Source organism: Chlamydotis macqueenii, chromosome 23 (genome assembly GCF_036417535.1).
Source record: "Chlamydotis macqueenii isolate bChlMac1 chromosome 23, bChlMac1.mat, whole genome shotgun sequence".
Taxonomy (NCBI): domain Eukaryota; kingdom Metazoa; phylum Chordata; class Aves; order Otidiformes; family Otididae; genus Chlamydotis; species Chlamydotis macqueenii.
This window is the reverse complement of record NC_141578.1, coordinates 917,081-938,484: the sequence shown is the minus strand read 5'-3', so window position 1 is coordinate 938,484 and position 21,404 is coordinate 917,081. Positions and strand designations below refer to the sequence as shown.

The 21,404-nt window shown below is 62.0% G+C and overlaps 2 protein-coding genes across 3 annotated transcripts; one reads left to right on the top strand and one right to left on the bottom strand.

Moving 5' to 3' along the window:
• The first annotated feature begins 160 nt into the window (after positions 1-160).
• STRIP1 (striatin interacting protein 1) lies at positions 161-10,878 on the top strand. Of its 2 annotated transcripts, none has more exons than XM_086765625.1 (21): positions 161-300; positions 1,818-1,887; positions 2,173-2,247; positions 2,750-2,884; positions 3,274-3,394; positions 3,762-3,830; positions 4,010-4,116; positions 4,551-4,678; positions 5,134-5,316; positions 5,417-5,634; positions 5,889-5,954; positions 6,174-6,237; positions 6,632-6,703; positions 6,935-7,009; positions 7,211-7,308; positions 7,578-7,704; positions 7,797-7,897; positions 8,118-8,184; positions 8,460-8,564; positions 8,800-9,004; positions 9,324-10,878. In XM_086765625.1, exons 1-21 carry the CDS (start codon positions 250-252, stop codon positions 9,569-9,571), a joined length of 2,385 nt encoding a protein of 794 aa, XP_086621751.1. In that variant the 5' UTR covers positions 161-249; the 3' UTR covers positions 9,572-10,878. The 2 variants fall into 2 exon arrangements, with proteins under 2 accessions (XP_086621751.1, XP_086621750.1); XM_086765624.1 differs by lacking the exon at positions 161-300 and adding an exon at positions 343-483.
• A 1,456-nt stretch (positions 10,879-12,334) lies between these two features.
• ALX3 (ALX homeobox 3) lies at positions 12,335-17,821 on the bottom strand. Its single transcript, XM_086765950.1, has 4 exons — positions 17,602-17,821; positions 14,392-14,696; positions 13,394-13,456; positions 12,335-12,785 (listed from the first exon to the last, which is right to left on the bottom strand). The coding sequence occupies exons 1-4, from the start codon at positions 17,819-17,821 to the stop codon at positions 12,468-12,470; spliced, it is 906 nt and encodes a 301-aa protein (XP_086622076.1). The 3' UTR covers positions 12,335-12,467.
• Positions 17,822-21,404: the final 3,583 nt, after the last annotated feature.

Sequence of the window (21,404 nt, the reverse complement as noted above, 5' to 3'; positions counted from 1 at the left end):
GGGGAGGCGGGGGATGGCAGTGCCCCTCCCAACATGGCTGGCGCCAGCGGCCCGCCACGCCCAAGATGGCCGCGCGGGGGCGGAGCTCGCCCCCCGGGCTGGCGCCGCGCCGTCTGTGGCCACCGGGGGCGAGCGGCGCTGGGCAGGGACGCGGCCGCCGCGGCGGGGGACGACGCCGCATCGCAGCCGGCCGAGCGGCCGGAGTCCCGTCCCGTCCCACTCCCCCCCACCGCCGGTGCCACTCCCAGCATGGCGGCGGTGCTGCCCCGGCTCTCCCTGCCGCTCCCGCGAGAGGGGGGGGTAAGTCCTCGCGAGAGCTCGGCGCGGCGGAGGGCGGCTGACATGGAGCCGGGCGGCGGTGGCGGCGGTGGCGGCGGGGGCGCGGGGCCGGTCCCGGTCCCGGGTAACAACAAGGCCCGCGGCGGAGCGGTGCCGCCCGGCAAGGCCCGCGACCTGGGCCGCCCGCCGCGCAAGGACTCCGAGGTCAGCGCCGCAGCCGCCGGGGCGGGGGGGTGGTGCGGCCTTCCCGGGCGGGGTGAGCCGGGCCGGGCCGGGCTGTTCTCCCCGCCCGGGGCCTGCCCGTGAGGTGCCGGCCCTACGGGTTCCGGTGTCCGTCCCTGCCCTGGTCCCTCTCCGCCAGACCGGTTGGGTACCGGCTCTGCTCGCAGCCCGCCTGGGTCGGTACTGGGCTCGAGTCGGTACCGGTTTCCCGTTCATCCAGTCTCTTCGCCGAGTCTGGGTCGGTTTGACCTGGCTGGGGCATGAGGGGGACGCGGTCCCGGGCCTCTGAACGCCAGAGCTGCTCTGGGCTCTCGCTGCCCCGGCCGGGGGCTTCTCCCCAGCTTTGCCGGCCGGTACCGGCCGGGGCACGGCGAGGGCTGGGTGGTCGGATCCCGCTGCAGTGCTCGGTCCAGGGGTGGCTCTGATGAGAGGTGACCGACCTCTCCGTGGAAACGCCGAGGGGCCGGTGGGGTCCCCTGAGCCGTGGGGCGATCAGGAGGGTTATGTGGGTCTGGGTGGAGCTGATATATCCCACAGCTTTTCCGTCACGTCCTCCAAATCCGGTTTTATTCCTAGAATGGCTCCAGAGCCGTCCACTTCCCCCGTGTCCTCACCAGGGTGGGAGACGCTCGCTCTCCGAAATGACAGGAGAGGGCCCTGAGGAGGCCTGTGTGAGCTCCCAGCCCCACAGAGCAGCACAGACCCTCCGCCCTTCCAGCAGCGGGGGGCTGGATCTGCCCCGCGCTCAGGAGCGGGTGCCCTGGGGTGCAGGAGGGCTTTGCTGCGGCTCTGCCTCGATGACTTGCTTAAAGGGAGCAGGCTTTTTGCGCTCTAAGGCTCCTCCTGGTGACTTTTTTTTCAGCCTCGACAAAGCTGCTTGGAATTGTTTCGTTCTCACTGTTCACATCTGCTGGGGGGCCAGCCCAAATTTTCACCTGTCTGTGCAAAATGGGTGAGCTCTCAGAGCTCCTTGGTCCTGCATAACCGGCTCCACCCCCTGAGAGTAAACACAGCCCGTCTCCTGCTTTATTTTTTGGGCTTTGGAGGCTCCTGGAGTGTTTTAGCGGTGGTGCAGTGGCAGGGGCTGCCCACCAGCGAAGCGCAGCGTGGCTGAGTGCGGCAGAGCTGGGATGGAGGTGCGGGAGGTGGGCAGGAGTTGCCTTGGTAACGTTTACGCTGCTGCGGGTACGTTTTTGGTCTTAAACAGAAGGTACAATCCTGGATTCGCGAGAGGCTGAGGTGAACTGTGAATGTCTTGGGATTTTGGTTTTCCTGAAAAATGCTGTGATTTAACTGAATTCTGCCTCTGCTTTCAGGGCTATTCGGAGTCCCCAGACCTGGAGTTTGAATACGCAGATACCGACAAATGGGCAACAGAGCTCTCTGGTGAGGGACTCATCCTGATGGATCAATTAATTAGCCATGATTTTCTTTCCTGGTAGCAATTAGAGGAGCTCTTTCAACTCCAGTGTTACTCTGTTGTTGTCTTTAAACACCTCATTCACGTTAAAAGAGAAGTGATATGTAATTAATATTTTTAGCCTTATGCTGGGTATTTTTTTTGCATTTCCCTAATTTTGGATAAAACTGCATTTAACATAGCTGGGTCACAGCTTTCTCTGACGGCTCGGTGCAGTTTGTTGGAGATTTTTCTCTGTGCTCTTTCGGCAGAGCTGTACAGCTACACAGAAGGGCCAGAGTTCCTGCTGAACCGCAAGTGCTTCGAGGAGGACTTCAGGATCCATGGTAAGACCCTCCTCTTGGACCTCTCGCCCCTCTGGGGAGCGACAGGGGTCTCTGAAGGAGACGTGGGGATTGATGCATTAATGCTGCGTCAGAAAGCTTGCGCTGTGCACTGAGAACGTTCACGTGGAGAGCTCGTTAGCCTGCGTGGGCTGGCCCTGCAGCGCAGCTCGCTGCCTCCCAGCGCGTTCAGCATTTGCTGATGTCGATGTCCGAGCTGGCTCACTGGCACCAGGGCGGCTGTGCTGGAACCTACTGGCAGCAGCCAGAACATCCAGCTCATTTCCCATCAGCTGCCAGTGCTGGTTCAGATGGATGTGATTCATCCAGTCGGTCCCTCCGGGCCGATCGCGTACGCCTGGGCATTCCTCCCGGGACCACAGCGTTCCCTGGGGCAGCTCTGTTTTCCATTGTGCCGAATCCTTTTGAGCTGTTCCTGTGATGTTTGTGTCCAGGGCAGGCAGAGGCGCCCCGTGCCCTCATCCTGCCTGCTTTGGCTTTTCAGTGCGGGACAAGAAATGGACGGAGCTGGACAAGAACCAGCACCGCACCCACGCCATGCGGCTTCTCGATGGGCTGGAGGTCACCGCGCGGGAGAAGAGGCTGAGGGTTGCCCGAGCCATCCTTTATGTTGCCCAAGGTGACACCGGGCCTCCGCCCCCTTATTTTCCCCATTGCTCCAGTAATAAATCCAGTTAATGGCTTGGATGCTATAAATTTAAAATATTTAAAATAACTTTTTTCCTTGCATCCTTGATTTGACTTGGGATGTCTGGAATGAAGCTAATTCTCATGGAAGCCAGACAGTTTAGGGGAGTTTGGTCCAAAATTTGTCTGACTTCCCCGTGCTATCCCGGCTCTGCCAGACCTCGGCTATGTTACACGCAGGAGGACGGTTCTCTCTTCTGTATCTGCCTTTTTGCCTTAAAACGAAGGCTGTGTTTTTCATTCCCCTGCAAAGTGCTCTGGCGGTGTGGGAGGGCCTCGGGATCCCGGTGGAGATGGGAGCCAGCGCGGGTATCGTTGCAGGCACGTTTGGGGAGTGCAGCTCCGAGGCCGAGGTGCAGGCTTGGATGAGGTATAACATCTTCCTCTTGCTGGAAGTGGGGACGTTCAACGCCTTGGTGGAGCTGCTGAACATGGAGATTGAGTGAGTACTGGGGGAAAACACTTCAGAAACGGCTCGGGAGCTCCTCGGCAGGAGTTTTTGCAGTCTGTGGCAGTCCCATTCCTGGTCTGTCTATCCATAATCTGGTTCCTGCAGCCAGCGGAATGACTCCTGTTGTTCCGGGTGGATATGGAATGTAGGACTGTACCTGATTTGTGCAGAAATTCCCTATGAGCCATGCTGCCTGGCAGCAGACAGAGATGGGTCTGCTCCTCCTCCCTCGATTGCGCTGGGAACAGGGCACCCGTGCAGCAATACCTGTTCCACAGTTTGGCTCTGGCCTGTGGGTTGCTTTTGGCAGAGTTAGGATGTCTCCAAAGGCCCCTCTGAGGCTGTTTTCCCTCCGCAGTAACAGCGCGGCTTGCAGCAGTGCCGTGAGAAAGCCGGCCATCTCCCTGGCTGACAGCACGGACCTGAGGTACGGAGCGACGCTTGGGAGGAGGGGATGCTCCGGGGGTGAGCCGGGGTCCCAGCGTTTGCTGGTTTCTTCAGTGGGCTGAGACAGGCCAGCAGGCACCAGAGCTTCCCCCCAGAGCCCTGGGTGCTGGTGGTGTCTCCATAACTCATCCCAACCTCTGACCTTCTGCTTCTTTGCAGGGTGCTGCTGAACATCATGTACCTGATTGTGGAGACTGTTCGGCAGGAGGCCGAGGGGGACAAGCCCGAGTGGAAGAGCATGAGACAGACCTTCCGCGCAGAGCTGGGTGAGGAGCAGGCGTTGGGGGTTGATGAGGCGGAGGGTTCCAGGGCTGAAGAGCGAGATGGTGTGCAGCCCTAGGCCCCAGTAATAGGCACTGGCAGCACTGGGTTGGTTTCTGCTAGGCTGAACCTTGCTGGTGGGGCAAAGGGGGATGAGCGGAGGAAGCCAGCCAATCTTTTCTGCTGTCTGGGTCTTCTCATCCTGGGGCAAAAAATCGAATATTGGGCTGTCATTTCCTGTCAAGACAGAGGTAAGAAATTATGGCGGTTACAAGGCCTTGGAAAGGAGGAGAGGAGCTGTCTGGGGTGAGTTGAGGATCTCGGAGATGGGGGGTGTGAGACTGCAGAGGCCGTGTGAGGGTGCAGGGGCTGGTGGTGCTGGTGGTGGGGTGAGGACAGGGATGAGGAATGCCTGGCTATCGCTGCCGTGTGGTTCCAGGAGCCCCGCTGTACAACAATGAGCCCTTCTCTGTCATGCTCTTTGGGATGGTGACCAAATTCTGCAGCGGCCACGCTCCGCACTTCCCCATGAAGAAGGTGCTGCTCTTGCTCTGGAAGACTGTGCTGGTAAGGAGAGGCCGTGGGGTGTGCCGGCACGCGTCTTGCGGAAGGAAGGTCTGCCCTCAAAGCTGGCTGTAATCTCTCCAGCTTCTTTTTCTGGCGTTCAGCTGAGTAGTTTGTGCCCTGTCAAACTCACTCCCAGGTTTCACTCTGTAGGGGACCTCTGGATATTGGTGTCTGGAGCTGGATACCAAGGGTGGACCCAAAGCAAGGTCCTCGGCTGGGGTCTCCATGAAAGAAAAGGTCCAGACACTTCAGTTGTGGATGCCTGAGCACCCTCCTGTCCCTTCTGCCTTTCACAATGGCAGCAGCAGCATGGGGACAGGCAGCTCTTGTTTTATACCCTGGGGAAGGATTCGGGACTCCTGGAGAGAGGATATGGGGAGGGCAGGTGGAGAAGCGCCCGGTGCCACGTGTCGTGGAGTCCCCTGCGCTCAGGGTGCCGTGGTCTCTCTTTGCAGTGCACGCTGGGGGGCTTTGAGGAGCTCCAGAGCATGAAGGCAGAGAAGCGGGAGATCCTGGGCCTCCCTCCGCTCCCGGAGGACAGCATTAAGGTGATCCGCAACATGCGAGCTGCCTCCCCGCCCGCCTCCGCCTCCGATCTGATCGAGCAGCAGCAGAAGCGAGGCCGGCGGGAGCACAAGGTGAGGCTGGTGCAGGGGGCTGGGAACGGCGAGGATCTGGACACCAACCATGGAGCACCTTGTCTCCAGGGTATTCACCTGCCTGCTTCTCTCTCTCCAGGCCCTGATTAAGCAGGATAACCTCGATGCCTTCAACGAGCGGGACCCTTACAAAGCTGATGACTCCCGGGAGGAGGAGGAGGAAAATGATGATGACAACAGCCTGGAGGGAGAGACCTTCCCCCTGGAACGGGATGAAGTGATGCCTCCACCCATCCAGCAACCCCCCAGCGACCGCATCACCTGCCCCAAGGGGCTGCCCTGGGCCCCCAAGGTCCGGTGAGTCTGTGTGTCTGACCTCAGGGAGAAGCAGAGGCTGTTGAATGTTGAGAACTTCAGTGGGGATGTGGGGAAGGTGTTGGGGATGGGGTGATCGGTCTGATGGTCGCTTTGGTGGCCGTTCCCTCGGTGGGGTGGGCTCCACGCCATCTCCTTTATCTGACCGCGAGGCTTCTCCTGCTGGCCTGTTCCTGGGGCTGTGGTGTACAGCCCAGCAGGAAGGTGTGACTCTTCCCCTTGTCCCTTTGCTGCAGAGAAAAGGACATTGAGATGTTCCTGGAGTCCAGCCGCAGCAAGTTCATCGGCTACACGCTGGGCAGGTGGGTTCCTGCAGCGCCAGCCAGGTGGTGGGCTGCTGGTTTGAGGAGGGTTACGGCAGAGGCTACTAGGGTGGGGGCTGCCGTTGCCGTCCGCTTGGCTGCGAAGAAGTCCTGAGCTCGCCGGCTCCTTCTCGGGGTGCTGGTCTCTGACCCACCCAAGGGTGGTGGCTCAGGTTTGCTCCTGCCTGCACCCAGCCTGGCTCTGTCCCTTCTCTCTAGCGACACCAACACCGTAGTGGGCTTGCCCAGGCCCATCCACGAGAGCATCCGGACCCTGAAGCTGGTGAGTGCATTGACAAATTCCTCCAGCCCCTGCTGTTGTGTGGGTGCCCCTTCCCTGTCCCCCTGCACCGATTGCCGGTCAGAGCCAGCGGTGCGTTTTCCTGACCCCTCTCCCACTTGCTCACCCCTGTGACGCAAGAGGCCTCAAGTTTTCATCCCATCCCTGATCTCCCAGGATGGCCAAGCCCTTTTCCTTACTGGCTTCGTCCCTTTCTTACTGGATGTGGCCCAGAGGTGAGGCCGGTGACCACCACCCTGCCCATCAACATCGGTCACCACTGGGACAGGAGTAGCAGAGGTCCCTGGAGAGACCTAGAGGAATGAGGGGTCCGGGCTGGGGCTGGCAGCGTCGATGGGGGGTCTGGGGTGTGACCCCCCGTTCTCTCCCCGTGCAGCACAAATACACGTCGATCGCAGAGGTGCAGGTGCACATGGAGGACGAGTACCTGCGCTCCCCGCTCTCCGGGGTGAGTGTGGGGGGGAAGGTGGGACAGAGCACCTGGGCTGGGAGCTGGAGGCACTGGGTACCTCCAGGCCTTTTGGCAGGGCTGGGGTTTGCTCTGCTGGGGAAGGAGGAGGCTTCGGGCCAGAGCTGGGGATATCTTCTGCCCTCGGGGTCGGGGAGCCTGGGGCTGAGCCAGGCCCACAGTGCTGGTGCAGCTCCTGGTATGAGGTTTTCTGGTCTCTCCTGGCACCAGGGGGAGGAGGAGGTGGAGCAAGTCCCTGCGGAGATCCTGTACCAGGGCCTCCTGCCAAGCCTGCCGCAGTACATGGTGAGCTGGGGAGCACTGGGGCCCCCTGGGCTCAGTGGAGGGGGCCTCCCTCCACTGCTCCATCCCTTTCCAGTGATGCCCCCCAGATTTTCTTCCCTCCTCACATATACATCCCTGTTATTCCCTCCTGCAGTTGGGAGGGAGGCTTTTCGCAGGTCCCCCAGGTTCCCATCTCCTTTTCCATCTCTCCCTTCTCCCCAGATCGCTCTGCTGAAGATCCTTCTTGCCGCAGCCCCCACTTCCAAAGCCAAGACGGACTCCATCAACATCCTGGCAGACGTCTTGCCGGAGGAGATGCCGTGAGTGACCGTGGAGGGCGTGCGGAGGAGCTGGGTGGCAGTGGGAAGCGGAGTGTCGGACAGGAGGGGACCAGGCAGGGTGGCGTGGTTTGGCCTGCAGCTGTGCTGAGGCCTCCTGGGTGATCTGACCACCTTCTGCTCGATGGTGTGCCAGGAATTGGGAACTGGCTGCTGAGAGCCCAGGAGGTGGCAGGACTGTCCGCCGACACCTCCAGGGCCGGTGGGGTGTGGGCAGTGCCTCAGCCCAAGGATCCCTCTGTGTCCCGCAGGACCACAGTGCTGCAGAGCATGAAGCTGGGCGTGGATGTCAATCGGCACAAGGAGATCATCGTCAAAGCCATTTCTGCCGTGCTGCTCCTCCTGCTCAAGCACTTCAAGCTGAACCACATCTACCAGGTGAGGTGGGCCGGGGTCCGGCCGCCCTGCACGGGGCTTTGGGGGTGGGCAGGACCTAGGGTGGGTCCCCACTCACCCGCCTTTCTCCCCAGTTTGAGTACATGGCCCAGCATCTGGTCTTTGCCAACTGCATCCCGCTCATCTTGAAGTTCTTCAACCAGAACATCATGTCCTACATCACTGCCAAGAACAGGTAATGGAGGAGGGTGTCCCCCCACGTCCCTGTTGGGCGTGGGGAGAGGGTCTCTGCTTTGCCCCTCCATGGTCCCTCCCTGACCCCAGCTTGGGCCCAGGCAGACTTGGGGAAGCACCCATGGCAGCTGATCTCCGGTGGGTGGGAGGTGTGGGGCTGCGTTGCCCCCAAGCCAGGTGGGATCGGGGGAGCAGCGTGACACCCCCTCTCCTTTCGGCAGCATTTCTGTCCTGGACTACCCATACTGCGTGGTGCACGAGCTGCCGGAGCTGACGGCAGAGAGCCTGGTGAGTCGCTCCCTTCCCAGTCCTGGCACCCTGGGGTGCTTCCCAGGGGGAATTGTGGGCGCGGGGAGGCAGCAGGGCTCCAGGACCCAGCCCTGGCCCCCTCAGCGCTCCTGCACTTGGCCCCTGGTGCTGCTGGGGGGGTGTATGGGGCTGGCAGAGGTCTCCTGCCTGCACGCTGTGCTGTGCCCCTCTGGGCAAGGGTGCTCAGCCCAGACCAGCCTCTCCTCATCCCCGCTCCAGTCTCTGGCCTGACCCCTGCCTCTGCTTTCCCCCAGGAAGCTGGAGACAACAATCAGTTTTGCTGGAGGAACCTCTTCTCCTGCATAAACCTCCTGCGCATCCTGAACAAGCTGACCAAGTGGAAGCACTCCCGCACCATGGTGAGGGCCGGGGAGCCCGCTGGGGCTTAGCCCAGCGCGACTCAGCTGTCACAGGGGGTCTGGAACTGGGTGAGGGGGCTGTGGATACCTTGGGGTGCCTCTCCCACAGCACCCCAGGCCTCGCTGGGGAGCGGGAGGTGAGGGAGGGTGAGCGGAAGGGGAAGAGGGAGAGCGCGTGCCGCGGCGAGGGACCCACGTGTCCCTGCCAGCCGCGTCACCCCGCCGTTCCCCACAGATGCTGGTGGTGTTCAAGTCGGCGCCCATCCTGAAGCGGGCGCTGAAGGTGAAGCAGGCCATGATGCAGCTCTACGTGCTGAAGCTGCTCAAGGTGCAGACCAAATACCTGGGCCGGCAGTGGAGGAAGAGCAACATGAAGACCATGTCGGCCATCTACCAGAAAGTGCGGCACCGTCTCAACGACGACTGGGCCTATGGCAACGGTACGTCCTTTGCGGTGGCTGTGGAGCATCCCGTTACCTGCTGTCCTTCCCGTTCCGTGCGGTGTCCGTGCCCAGAAGTGTCCCTTTGCTGCTCAGGGCTTGTGTGGTCCTTCAGTCTGGGGTGTGGGGAGGGATTTGGGGTGGTGGCATTGCAGGGAAGAGGGCCAAGGCTGGCAATGGCTGGTGTTGGAGCTGTTGGGGGCTCCCTGCTCCGTGCCCTGTGTGTTGCCCTTTGTAAGCACCTGCAGTGACCTTTCCTGAGGGATCTGGACTGAGGGGCCCCCAGCTCCCCTCTGACACCTCTCTTCCCTCTGCCCAGACCTGGACGCCCGTCCTTGGGACTTCCAGGCGGAGGAGTGTGCCCTGCGTGCCAGCATCGAGCGCTTCAACTCGCGTCGCTACGACCGGGCGCACAGCAACCCCGATTTTCTGCCCGTGGACAACTGCCTGCAGAGCGTGCTGGGCCAGCGCGTGGACCTGCCCGAGGACTTCCAGGTCAACTACGACCTGTGGCTGGAGCGAGAGGTCTTCTCCCGACCCATCTCCTGGGAGGAGCTGCTGCAGTGATGGACGATGGGAAGGCAGGAGGGGGTGCTTTGGGGAGATCTCGAGGCTGACCCGTTGCTCTGAGGGGCAGGGGGAGCGAGGTTTGGGGGGTCTGTGGGTGCCCTGACCCCCTGTAGTGGGCTGGGGGAGAGGCCGGAGCTGGGGGGTCCTCTCCGAGGCACCATCCTGCCCCTCTGCCTCCTGCCAGGCTGCACCAGGCTCAGCCCTGAGCTGAGGGCGAAGGCTTGGTGGGGGCCACAGTGCCCTGGGAGCCCCCCATTAGGTGGAGGGGGACCTATGTGTCCCCCTGGTTGATGCTTTTGGAGGCAGCATCGCCGTCACCCTCCTCCTGCCCCCCAGCAGCCCGGGCCGAGAAGGGGGAGCGGGCGGTGGTGCGGGGTGTGAGGTGATGCGGAACGAGGGGCCCTTCGGTGCTGCTGCGGGACACGGGGGGGCGGAGGCTGCTGTCCCCCTGCCCAGACCCTGCCTGCGGGCGCGGTGATGGGGTCGGGGGCACTGGGAGGGTGCTGGCGGAGGGGCTGCGGGGCCGGAGACTGCAGTCTCGCCTGGCCCCGCTGGGTGGGGTGGATGAGCTGTATGTGTATATAAATATTTGGTGCAATCCCACCCGAGCGCGGCTGGGCTCTGCTTCCCCCTCCCTCCTGCCCCCAGGGAGCAGCAGTGGGGGGACCCAGCCCTGGGGCTGACCTGGTGTCGTGTCCTTGTCCCCCCTCACTCCTCAAGTCCTGTCTCCGAAAGATTTGACGTCTATTTATCTTGCACCCAGATCTGTTGCCCTGGGGGGGCTGGTGACCTCGGGGGGGCACGGGCAGGAGCTGGCAGGGTCAAACAGGCATTTGCCTGACCCCTCCCCCAGTTCTGCCCTGGGATTTCTGACTCTGGCTTGGTGGTGTCATTGGGATTTTCTTTGGCCTCGGCTCCCACCACCCCCAGTGCCCGGCCTTACGCCTTGCTGTGCCTCGGTTTCCCTGGCAGAGGGGCCGGTTCCAGCGGGTGAAATCCCAGGATCCGGCCAGGGGGTGCAAACGCCGCTGTCGCCCTGCAGTGGGTGACACACAGATGGGCAAAACGTGCTGAGCCCTTCCCCCCCAGGGTGCTTTCCTTTCACTTGGGTGCCCCCAGCACCCCCCCGGCCCCCAAAACCCGATCCTGGTGCAGGAGCCGGCCCAGATGAGGTGTGAGCCGAGCCCTTCATCACACCTCGCTCCCCTCCTCCTGCTCCAAAATGCTCCCCAGCTGCACGGGGCCGGCGCAGACCGCGGCTTTTATAGCGCTGCCGCAGCCATAAATAACTTATTAAAAATGTGTTTTATTGTTTAGAAGTGAATCACAAAACCCCCGCCGCTGAGAGGGGGCCTGCGAGGGCCAGGCCGCGAGACGTCCCGGGCGAAGGGTGCACACCCGTCGGGTGTGTGGGCAGGGCCCTGGGCTGCCTCCTCGGGGGTACCCACCTTGGTGGGTGAGAATTTGGACTGGAAACCTTGTTTTTTGTCCCAAACTGGGCTGGACTGGCAGGTTGGGTGCCTCCCCGGGGGGGTCTGTAGTGCCCGACAGAAGTTCCCCCCCACCCAGCATCAGGATGCAGGAGACTGGGAGCTGGGGGCAGGGCGGCATCGCAGTTTTGGATTTTTTTTGGCATGAGGGGGCTCTTGGGGGTGTGATGGCATCCCCTGGTGATGGGGTGAGCGGGAGCGAGGGGAGACCCCTTCCTGACTTGGTTTAGGCCGTTTGCCTGCAGGGGGGGCGGGGGGGGGGTGTCACGCTGGCTGGAGGGACGAGGTGGGACGTGCCACCATGACCTGGCGCTTGGAGGGACCCCCGGAGCAGATGAAACATGTCGAAATGCGTCGAATGCGATGAGGGGATCCCCTCCCCGGACACCCGAGCCCAGACGTGCAGGTACCCCTGCTGAGGGGCTCCCAAAATGGGGAGAACCCTCCCAATTGACCCCTTCTTCCCCAAACTCCCCAGCTGGGGCAGCTGGGATGGGGGTCCTACTCACTGGGATTAAAGCACCTCCCCGCCTCCTGGGTGCGAGGGGTGACAGCATGGGGTGCTGTGGGTGACCCCACAAGAAAATGGGCTTTGATTTAAGTGTCATTAACCCTGCAGCCCCCCCACCCCATGCTGGTTTACTGCCCATCCTGGGGGGGCTCTGTGCGTTGCAGGAGCCAATGGCCGTGCTGGGGGGGGGTCGTCCTGACTGCTACCCCTCTGAGGGGGAGCAGAAAGAGCTGCCAGTGGTTTGGGGGGCTTCGGGGGTCCTCCAGCACAGCTGGGTGTTTTGCTCTGCCCCCAGTAACCCCCCACCCCAAGCACCAGCAGCTGTCTCCCAGCTTGTGTGGGTCTGCCCAGTATGGTTGGAATGGGACGTGAAGACCCCCATTTCTGCTGTTGCTGGGGGTCGGCAGCCAAATTTCAGCTGGGGAGTGGAGAGCTACTCCCAAAACAACCCTGTCCCCCCTGCTATGGTGCTCCCCTCACCAGCACAGCCCCCCCCCCCATATCCAAAGCCGGTGCCCCCCAGGGTGGATGGGGTGGGGGGCAAGAGGCTGTGACCGTGCTGCAACCCACCAGTTCTCCCCATCCAGTCCCGTTCACTGAAGGTGGCTGGGGGGGCTCAGGCTTTTGGGGAGCCGCTTTTGGGGTCCTGAGCTGCTAGATCCAGCCCCACTGGGGTGACCCTTTTCCTCCCCCAGCAGCCCCGCTTTGACCCCCCCCCTCACCCAGGGGTGGCCGACAGCAGCGTGATGGAGCGAACTGGGATGCAGGAAAGCTCGTGGAGATTGGGGTGCATGGGCAGGGGGGGTAAAGGTGACCCCGCCCCGCTCCCAAACCCTGGTGCTGGGGGGAAGGATGCGCTCTGGGCATTGGGGGGGCTGAGTGGTTCAGGGGCTCACGTAGCCCAGTTCAGCAGGGTGCTGCTCGCCTCCTTGCTCTTCACCCTCAGCGGCGCCAGCGTGGGCGACTTGTAGTCGTGTTCGGGTGCCGGCTCGAAGGGGTGGGCGCCCAGGGCCGGGGGGGTGAGGCCGTGCAGGGGGTAGAGGCTGTTGATGCCGGGGTGGGGGCTGGGAGATGCGGGGATGCCCACGAAGCCGCCGACGTTGCTGTGAGCGTGGGGGTACGGAGACACGCAGGGGGACGGGATCCTCTCGGGGGGCAGCAGCCCCGCGGGGTTCCTGGGGCCGGACCTCTGCCACAGGTTGTTCTGCAGCTGGAAAAAATGACCCCCCCCAAAAAAAAAGCCAAAAGTGAAGCAGGGGGAGGCCAGATGTGAGTGGGGAGTACCCTCCCTTGCACCCCCCCGCCCACAGGGTGCAAAGCCATGGGTGCCTTTGCTTTATTTTAATTGTTTGGGGAGGGGGGGGGCTGAATGTTGGTTAAAATCTTCCTCCCCCCAACCCGTGCAGGGCGGCTGTGGGAGATGCGCGTGAAGCTGAGTTTTAAACTATTTTCACGCTTTTCAATGTTGGGAAAAAAAAAAAAAGGCAATTTTGCAGAAAAGGTGAGGTGGCTAAAGGGGGTTTCTGGGGGGACACCCCAAAACCTGCCCCAAAGGACGTTCCCACAGGAGGTGGACGGGGAGGTGAAGCAGCATCGTCCTGCGCACAGCAAAATGTGGTGCTGCGTCTTTCCCCCTTTTCCATCCGGGGCCACGTTTTTCCCAAAGCCGGATGGAACCCCTGGGCCTGTGGGGGAAAAGGGGCAAAACCCGGTGACGTGGGTCACCCCGCGGGGCCGCTGGGTGCGAGGAGATGGGACCCCTGCCCCGGGGTGGGGGGGGGTGAGGCTGGCGCAGGCAGCCACCGTGGCGTCTCTCACCTCCTGGATTTTCCCATAACGTTCCCATTTCCGCCACTTGGCCCGTCGGTTCTGGAACCAGACCTGGGGGACAGAGGAGGGGGCTGAGGCGCGGGGACCCCCTGCCCATCCGGGCGGAAATGGGCAGCCCTCTGCCCGGGCCCACGCTCGGCTTCCCGGCGGGAGAAGAACCCTAGCAGAACCCATCCCACCCCAGCATCCCGGTAAACTGGAGCTGACTGGAAAAAGCCGCCCTTGTGCTCAGCCCTGCTGGAGCTCATCGGCCAAGAGCAGGAATATCTCTGATCCGTCTTGGAAATATCACCTGCACGTCCCCTCCGCGTTGCTGGATGGAGCTGGGGACCGGGACTGGGGACCGGAGCCGGCTGGGGTGGTGGCGGCTCCAGCAGCGTTTCCCAGAGAGGAGGACGTGGTACTGGGATGTGATTTCATCTAAATCCCCCCCGAACTGGGGCTCGGAGGCTGTGGTGGGTGCTGGGCGGACGCAGGCTCAGGGTGCGCATCCCCTGCCTGTGCCTTGTCCCCAGCTCCTGTCCCGGGGGGAGGGCAGCACCCAGGACTCGGTGGCTTGAGGCACCCAGCACCCGATGGGTGCTCCCTGCTCGCCCCCTTGCCGCCTGCCCTCGCCTTCCTCCCTGCTGGGAGCCTCAAACCACACGGAGATGTCTCCGGAAAGAGCTCGCTGGCCTGACGCAAGCATGATGAGGGAGGGCCTCATCCCGCCCCACGTCCGGGGGTGCGCCGTGCCCAGTCCCATCCATGCCGGGATCCCTCTCCTGGGACGGCAGCTCTGTTGCTGCTGGTCCTGGGCTGGAGGGAGCTGAGCCGGGGGCGGCTGGCGATGATGGATGTGGCGGGGATCACGTTTGGGGATGCTGAGGGAGGGGAGGGTGGCAGCGACCTCACAAATTTTGGCTTGTGCCGGAGAGAAGGGAACACGGGGAAAGCTTGGCAAGGCAACCGGCATCCCCACGGGAGCCGGGGACCCGTGCCCGTACCTGCACCCTGGCTTCGGTCAGGTCCGTGCGCAGCGCCAGCTGCTCCCGCGCGTAGACGTCAGGGTAGTGAGTCTTCTGGAAAACCTTCTCCAGCTCCTCCAGCTGGAACATGCTGAAGGTCGTCCTGTTCCTGCGCTTCTTGCTCTTGCTCCTGGCCAGGGGCTGGGTGAGCTCGGGGACCCCGTGTTCCCAGAGGTGGCCTAGGGGTGCTGCCAGTGGGCACCCTGGCTCCCCGGGGGCTTTCAGGGGGGCGCGGCAGGCTGTGGGGACCCCCTGGTACCCGCCTTTGCATCCCTTCTCGCCGCCTGGCAGGGGGAGAGGTACGAGACAGGGCGGTGTTAATGACGTTAATGGTGTTAACGAAGCCAAGAGCCCTTCCTGCCCGCAGCCCCAACCCTCCCCTCCCGTCCCTGCATGGTCCCCCTTATCCTGGGGGCATTTTTAGGGTGCAGTCCCAGGAGAAAGTGGCTCGGCCCAGGCAGGCAGGGGGTCAAACCCATCACCCTCAAGGGCATGCGAGGGGAAACCTGGCCGGAGCAGCGGGTGCTCGGGGACCCTCTCGGATGCTGCTGCCGAGGGATGGGGAGGGGGGCAGAGAAGGTGAGCGCAGGGTTGTCTTGCAGACAGGACTTTACTCAACTCTTCTCGTCCCCCTCCTCCCGCTCCCTCCTAGCACGGGCTGACGCCTCCGCCTCGCTCAGCTTCACCTGGGGCAGAGACACCGGATCCACCAGTGACCCCAGTCCGTCCCAGCACTGGGCCATATCCAGACTCCCGTGCTGGAGCTCGGTTTGAGGGGAGCCTCTGCCTGCCCCCGGCCCAGCTTCTCCCTGTAGCTGTAACTCTCAAAAAACCATTTGGAAAAAAGCAAAAAATAGCCCCCGCCTTGTTTTGCTCCAGCAGAGCTCCCCCTCCCCATCCTCCTGTGAGGCCACAGCAAGAAATTTGGGGATTTTTCCCATTCCCTTCGCCGCTGCTGTGTCTCTGGGCTGTCCCATGAACTGAATTCAGGGGCATAAGCTACTGCCACGCATTTCGGAGGTCACTTTTGTCTCCCGTGAGGGTTGTCTGTCCCCACACTCGGGCGTGGGGTGATGAGCTGATGCCAGGTGCTGAGGCATGAAGGGCATGCTGAGGAGCCGAATCAGTGAAGGGAGAACTGAGGGGGGACTTAGCGGATGGGGGGGGGGGCGGCTTGGGGACTGGAGCAGACGGGGGGATGCAGGGGGCTTCACCTAGAAAGGAGATGACCCAAAAATGCTGTTTCTTGCCCTAATTTCACCCTTATCCCGAGCACCAGCTCCAGAAACTCGAGTTTGCCGCAGGTGGAGACCACCGGTCCCTTTGGAGGGGCAGGATCGGGCCCACGGCCGGGCCTTGGGCACAGCGCAATGCTCGGGAACGGCGAGGGGGGAAACGGCCTCTTTTGGGACGGATCCTGCTTCCCGCCCCGTTCACCCTCACATCCCGGCGGAGTGGGGTCCCCATCCCGCCGACCCACCTGGCGCTCCCTGCCCCCGAAACCAGCCCCCGCCGTGGCCTTTTCCAGACTTTCGCTTTTGATTTTTGGTTGTTTCCTAATGAAGGCAATTTGGGGGTTACGGCGCAGCCGAGAGCCGAGGTGCAGCTGCTTCGAATTAAGGGGAAAATGTTATCTGAGAGGGGGGACTGGGGGGGGATTGCTCCCCATCCCTCTCGGTACCAACCGGCGAAGGGACGAGGCCAAATCACCGCTTCCTCCTGGCTTTGTCCTCCAAAGGGCTCAGCTGCCGGGCCGGAGGGTTTTAATGGTAAAAAAACCAAATCCCGCCAAGGAGTGGAGTGAAGGCAAAAAAACCCAAACATGACCAAAAATAAGGAAAAATGCCCCAAATTAAAAAAAACCTGCTGCACAAAGCCATCCGATAAACGCGTTGGGTTTGGGTTTTTTTCCCCGCTTTTTCAAAGGCAACGTGCTGCATTTCCGAGCGACCCATGGGTTTCGGCATTGGAGACAAATAAATAAATGGCCAGAAAGAAGGAGAAGGCAGGAAAGGGAGCAGGATACGGGCGCGTAGCTAAATAAACACGGCGGTGCGGGGGGACAAAGAGGATGGGAAAAAGGGAAGATAGAGATTTTTTTCCCCCCCTCCTTCTTAAACTGATACCCCCTGAAAGATTTGGCGGCGCTGGGGAAGGCAGCAGCTGGGGAACAGCTGTGCGATCCTTGGGTTAACCGGGAGGGGAAAGGAGAACTCAAAGGCATCATTAGCGAAGGGATGGGGGGCACGGAAAGGGCTCTCGGGAACCGGACGGGGGGAGACATCGCGGCCGTCACCCAAAGGCACCCCCGGGGACGGCAGCATCGCCTCCCACCGCCCCACGAGCAGGTAAGTGGGGTGGAGAGGACCGATCCGGTGTCCCTGCTATTCCCGGGGATTTTTCTACCTGTTCCCCCTGCAACCCCAGGCTTTACTGGGCCCCACCTGGTTCCCATTACACCCGCGGCGCTGCCTTTTTATTTTAGATTAAAGCAATTTTTTTTTTTTTTTTTTCGGGAGAGGGGAAGAATAAAAGGCCCGTGGGACCGGGAAGTCCCGGAGAGACGGGATGAGTCCAAACCGCCCCGACCGGGGAGGAAAAGTGCAAGGATGCGGCGGGTGTTGCTGGGTCCGTGGGTCCGCTCGCTGCCCGAGCCTGGAGCCCCGGTAACCGGAGCCCCGGGGGCCGGCCGGGCCTTTCCAGCGCCATCCCCCGCCACCGAGGGCCGGGACCGGGCTCCGTGGCCGGTAACGGGCTCCATCCCCGTCAGGACCGGTCCCTTCTCTGCCCGGGCCGGTCCCCGCCGTCGCGGCAGCGGGGCCGGGTCTCTCCCATCGCCTCTCCCCCCCTGCTCCCCGTTTTTGGAAGGAGGGAGCGATCCTGGAGACCACAATCTCTGTCGCCATATAGTCCCGGCCGCGCGATCGGCGGGAGCACCGGCTGCCGTCGGGGGACGCCCTGGCTGGCCCCGCTCCGACCGGGCCATATCGCGACAGCGACCACCGCGGTGAAGCCGGGAGGGGGAAGAGTGTCGGCGATAGGACGGGACAGGGGGGAGGAAACCGGGCTGAGGGTCCCGGCAAACACCGAGGGCAGCGGCAGGATCAGGCCCCCGGAATGGGCTGGGGAGGGGGAGAGGAGGAGAAAGAAGGGGCCGGGTCCCCCCCCACCCGCCGCTCCCCCCGGTACCTGCAGCCCCGGGTGGGTAGAAGGGCTTCCCGTCCACGGTGACGGCGAAGGGGCCCGGGCCGCTGACCCCCAAGCTGGGGGGCTCTGCCCTGTCCGGTGGGCAGCGGGGCCGGGGGGGGCCCGGGGGAGGCACGGTGAAGGCGAGGGGAAGCCGGGGGAAACTCGAGGCGGGTCCCGTCCGGTGAGGGAGGGGAAAGGCCAGGCGGCCCGGTGCTTCCATAGCGCAGGTTGGAGGGGACGGGGGGGGGGGGGGGGGGATTTTTGTGCGGGGGGCCGGGGAGGAAGAGGAGGAGGATGGTGGTGATGGGAAGGGAGGGATCGCGGAGCACCCCCTTCCCCACGCACACCCCCACCCACTCCCCCCACTCCACCGCCAGTCACGTGCTCCCTCCCATCCCCTTCCTTAACCCTCTAATCCCAATTCCACCCCCCAGCCCCAGGGTCGCGTTCCCGAGTGGGTCGGACCCCAGCAGGAGTTCCCCTCCATCCAGCCCCGCTCCTCCCCTCCCAGCGCTCCCAGTGTCTCCCAGCTGCAGAAAATGCCCAGGGCCCTTCCTTGATTTAAAGCTTCAGCCCAAACCGCTACCAGCAGCTCCGAATCCCAGGCAGGGGGAAAAATCTTGCAACTTTCAGACACGCTCTGGGGTTCTGCTCCTGCTTTCCAAGCCGTACCAAACCCATTGGTAGCCTTTTTCTTGCCCAGGCCGGGGCTGAGGCCTGGGCAAGTCAGTTCAGGGATGATCCTGAACCTGGATCAGGATCCAGGTTCAAGCTGTTCAGTAGGGCCTGTTGTGACAGGACGAGGGGTAATGGCTTTAAAATAGAGGGGGGTAGATTTAGATTGGATATTAGGAAAAAGTTTTTTACAATGAGGGCTGTAGAACACTGTCCCAGGTTGCCCAGAGAGGCAGTCGATGCCCCATCCCTGGAAACATTCCAGGCCGGGTTGGCCGGGGCTGTGAGCAACCTGATCTGGTTGGAGATGTCCCTGCTCCTGGCAGGGGGGTTGGACTGGGTGGGCTTTGAAGGTCCCTTCCAACTCTAACCATTCTATGATTCTATGATTCTGGGACACGGGATCCAGGGATCGTTGTGACCCTAGGATATGGGAGCCAGGGATCATGATGACCCTGGGACATGGGATCCAGGGATGGCTGTGACCATGGGGTATGGGAGCCACGGGTGGTTGTGACCCTGGGGTCACAAGATCCGGGATCCCACGGTGCCGTGTCCGCCCTTGGGCTCTGCTGGCGTGGGTGGATTTTGTTCCCAGCACCGAGAAGATCCTGCCCTGCTCCCCATGTGCCCCTGCTGCCGGTCCCATACTCCAGGATTTGGGGTCTCCCCATCCCAGCAGCCTGGTTTCGGCTCTTGCAGCAGATGCCGGTGTTGGGACAGAGCGGATCAGAGCTTGCCTGGACTTTCTTTTTTTTTTTTTTTCCTATTTCACCCTCTTGCGTCCCTTTTTGCTCCTCTGCATCCATCCACTTTGGAACTGCTTCCACTGCTCCCCGGGGCTGGTGTTTGGCTTCATGGAGGTGGGGGATTCTAAAATTTGAGGGTTGTTTGAGCGCAAAATGATGGGGCCAGTTTAGCTTGGTGTCAAGAGAGGGGACGAAATGGCAGGCACGGAGAAACGGCAGAGACCTGGCTGAAGGGTGGTGTTTTACGCCTCGTTTTGCTGTTTTCCCCTGTGCACAACACACAGCGCAGCTTTTAATTAATCCTAAAGCATCGCTCCTTGCTCTGGGCGTGGGGAAAAAAATAACTGCGGGTGTCGGGGCTGAGCCGCACGGGAGCAGCAGAAAGAGGCAGGGAAGGGCCAGGCGGTCACGGACGCATGATGTTAAACAGCGGAACAATGGGATAACGCCGACCATTAAATAACTCGGCCTCGCTTTTATTGGCGGGACTTTGTTACTGCCGGCACGGTGCGGGTCTGGAATCACAAGACAATCTTGTTCCAAAGAGCTGTGGATCAGAACAGAAGGCGGCCCCTCTGCCTTGGCCGCGGTTGCAGGGTTGACGCGGTGCTGTTGGGTCGTGGCAAAAAAAAAAAACAAAAACGGCGTTCTCGCAGGAGCATCGGCTTCGTGGTGCGTGGGTACAGATCGCGGCTGGATTTCCCGGCTCCCCGCTCCGGGAAACTGCATTTGCAAGGAAAACAGCAGCTGGGATGCGATTCCGGGCTCAGACGTATCCTGGCGGAGAGCCCTGCAAGGGGCTGGGTCTGCAAACGGGGGGTCTGAGCGCGCGGTGCCCCCCCCCCACCTTCAGCTGCCCACTGCGGCTCCCTCCGTGTCCCGTGGTGTTTCCCCACGCTTTCCCTTCGTGGCAGCCAGAGCTGCCGAGATTTTCCCTGTTCGACTGTCCGCAGCTGGTTGCGCGGGGTAAATTATTGCTGAGTCGGGACTACGCGTCCTCTGGCACGCAACAAGGCATTAAATATTATTAACCGTGGCGTAACTCCTGGGAAGGCTCATCGGCTTCAGCGTACCTCTCCCGGTTTCACTGCTGGCGTGGGAAGGATTTTAAGAGCAGATAGATGAGTCGATCCCTGCGTGGCGGTGGTGCGGAGCGGGATGCGCAGGCTGGTTTGGGACATCCTAGTTTTCCAGGCTGAAGCCGTGGCTGGGCAGGTGGGAGAGGTCTTGGGAAGGTGTTTGGTCTCTGGGATTTGGGGTGTTTGGGAGCTGAAGGCAGGGGGAGGAGAGATTCGTGAGCTCTTGTGGATATTGGCCGTGTTGGTGTTGGTTTGTGGAGCTGCGGAGGGGTTGGGTCCCTCCCGTGAGAAGGGCTGGGGCCCAGGAGCCCTGGGGTCCCCTTCTGAACCGGCCACCCACCCTCTGCCTCAGGGTCTGCTTGCCCGGGGTGCCTCATCCTGCTGGGTGGCTGCGAGGGGTGCTCTGAGATCAGGGGGATCCGGAGACCGAGGTGGGACTCGGTGGACGGGTGCCAGCACGGATGGAGCGGGCCGGGGAGGTCCCCGAGGTGCTCGCTGGAGTTCGTTTGCCACAAAACAGATTATCTGTGGGCAAAGGATGATCCCAACAAACTCCTCGGCTGGAAAGCTTCCAGGAGAAACTTTTGCCGGCGTCACGGCGCCCGACTCGGACATCTCTGCAAAGCTGGGTCGGCTCTTGGACTGGAGCGACCTTTGGCGGCCCCGATTTAATTGCATCTGCCACCAAATGAGGCACGGCAAGAGAGCCACCGAGTGCAGGGGGAAGGGCTCCAGCGAGACACTCCATGGGCAAACATTTTCTGTTTTCAGTTTCTCTCTTGCTTGCTGGGAGGAGGAATTTTTTTCCCCCCCACTCTTTGCATCCCATTGGCTTTCCCGGCCGTCTCCATCCATCCCAGAGAGCCCCTCGCCTCCCCTGGGATCGCGAGATGTCACTGCGGAGCTCGGCGGGAGGCCGGGAGGGTTTGCGTAGCTCTGTGGTTTCTGTGAACGTCCCTTTGCAACCCTACCCGGAGCCTTGGGAACGCTGGTGGGGCGCGGAGCAATGCCTAACGCAGGGATTTCTCTTTTTCCAAGGATACTTTTTTTTTTCTCTCCCAGCCCGAAGGTCGAGCAGCAGGCAGTGTAGACGAAGCCCAGTGGTTGTGGTTCAGCCCCTGGGTTTTTCTCAAGGGGGTTGGTTTCTATTATTGTTTCCTCCGCGCTGTGCAGTTTGGGAAGCAAGCCTGTTCCTGGGAGCCTGCTGAGGGCCAGCCTCGGCTTCCTCTGGAGAGGGGGGAGGCAGCTGGGCTCCGCGTGGCTCTGGCACGTGAGCTTCAGGGTCGAGGCCGAAGGGACG

Coding starts and splice junctions, on each gene's coding strand:
- STRIP1 (XM_086765624.1), top strand. CDS start 343: ATGGAGCCGGGCGGCGGTGGCGGCGGTGGCGGCGGGGGCGCGGGGCCG. Junction 4,679..5,133: donor TGCTCTGGAAGACTGTGCTG/GTAAGGAGAGGC, acceptor CTCTCTTTGCAG/TGCACGCTGGGGGGCTTTGA. Junction 8,185..8,459: donor AGCTGACGGCAGAGAGCCTG/GTGAGTCGCTCC, acceptor GCTTTCCCCCAG/GAAGCTGGAGACAACAATCA.
- ALX3 (XM_086765950.1), bottom strand. CDS start 17,821: ATGGAAGCACCGGGCCGCCTGGCCTTTCCCCTCCCTCACCGGACGGGA. Junction 13,457..14,391: donor TGACCGAAGCCAGGGTGCAG/GTACGGGCACGG, acceptor TCTGTCCCCCAG/GTCTGGTTCCAGAACCGACG. Junction 12,786..13,393: donor GTTATGGGAAAATCCAGGAG/GTGAGAGACGCC, acceptor CATTTTTTCCAG/CTGCAGAACAACCTGTGGCA.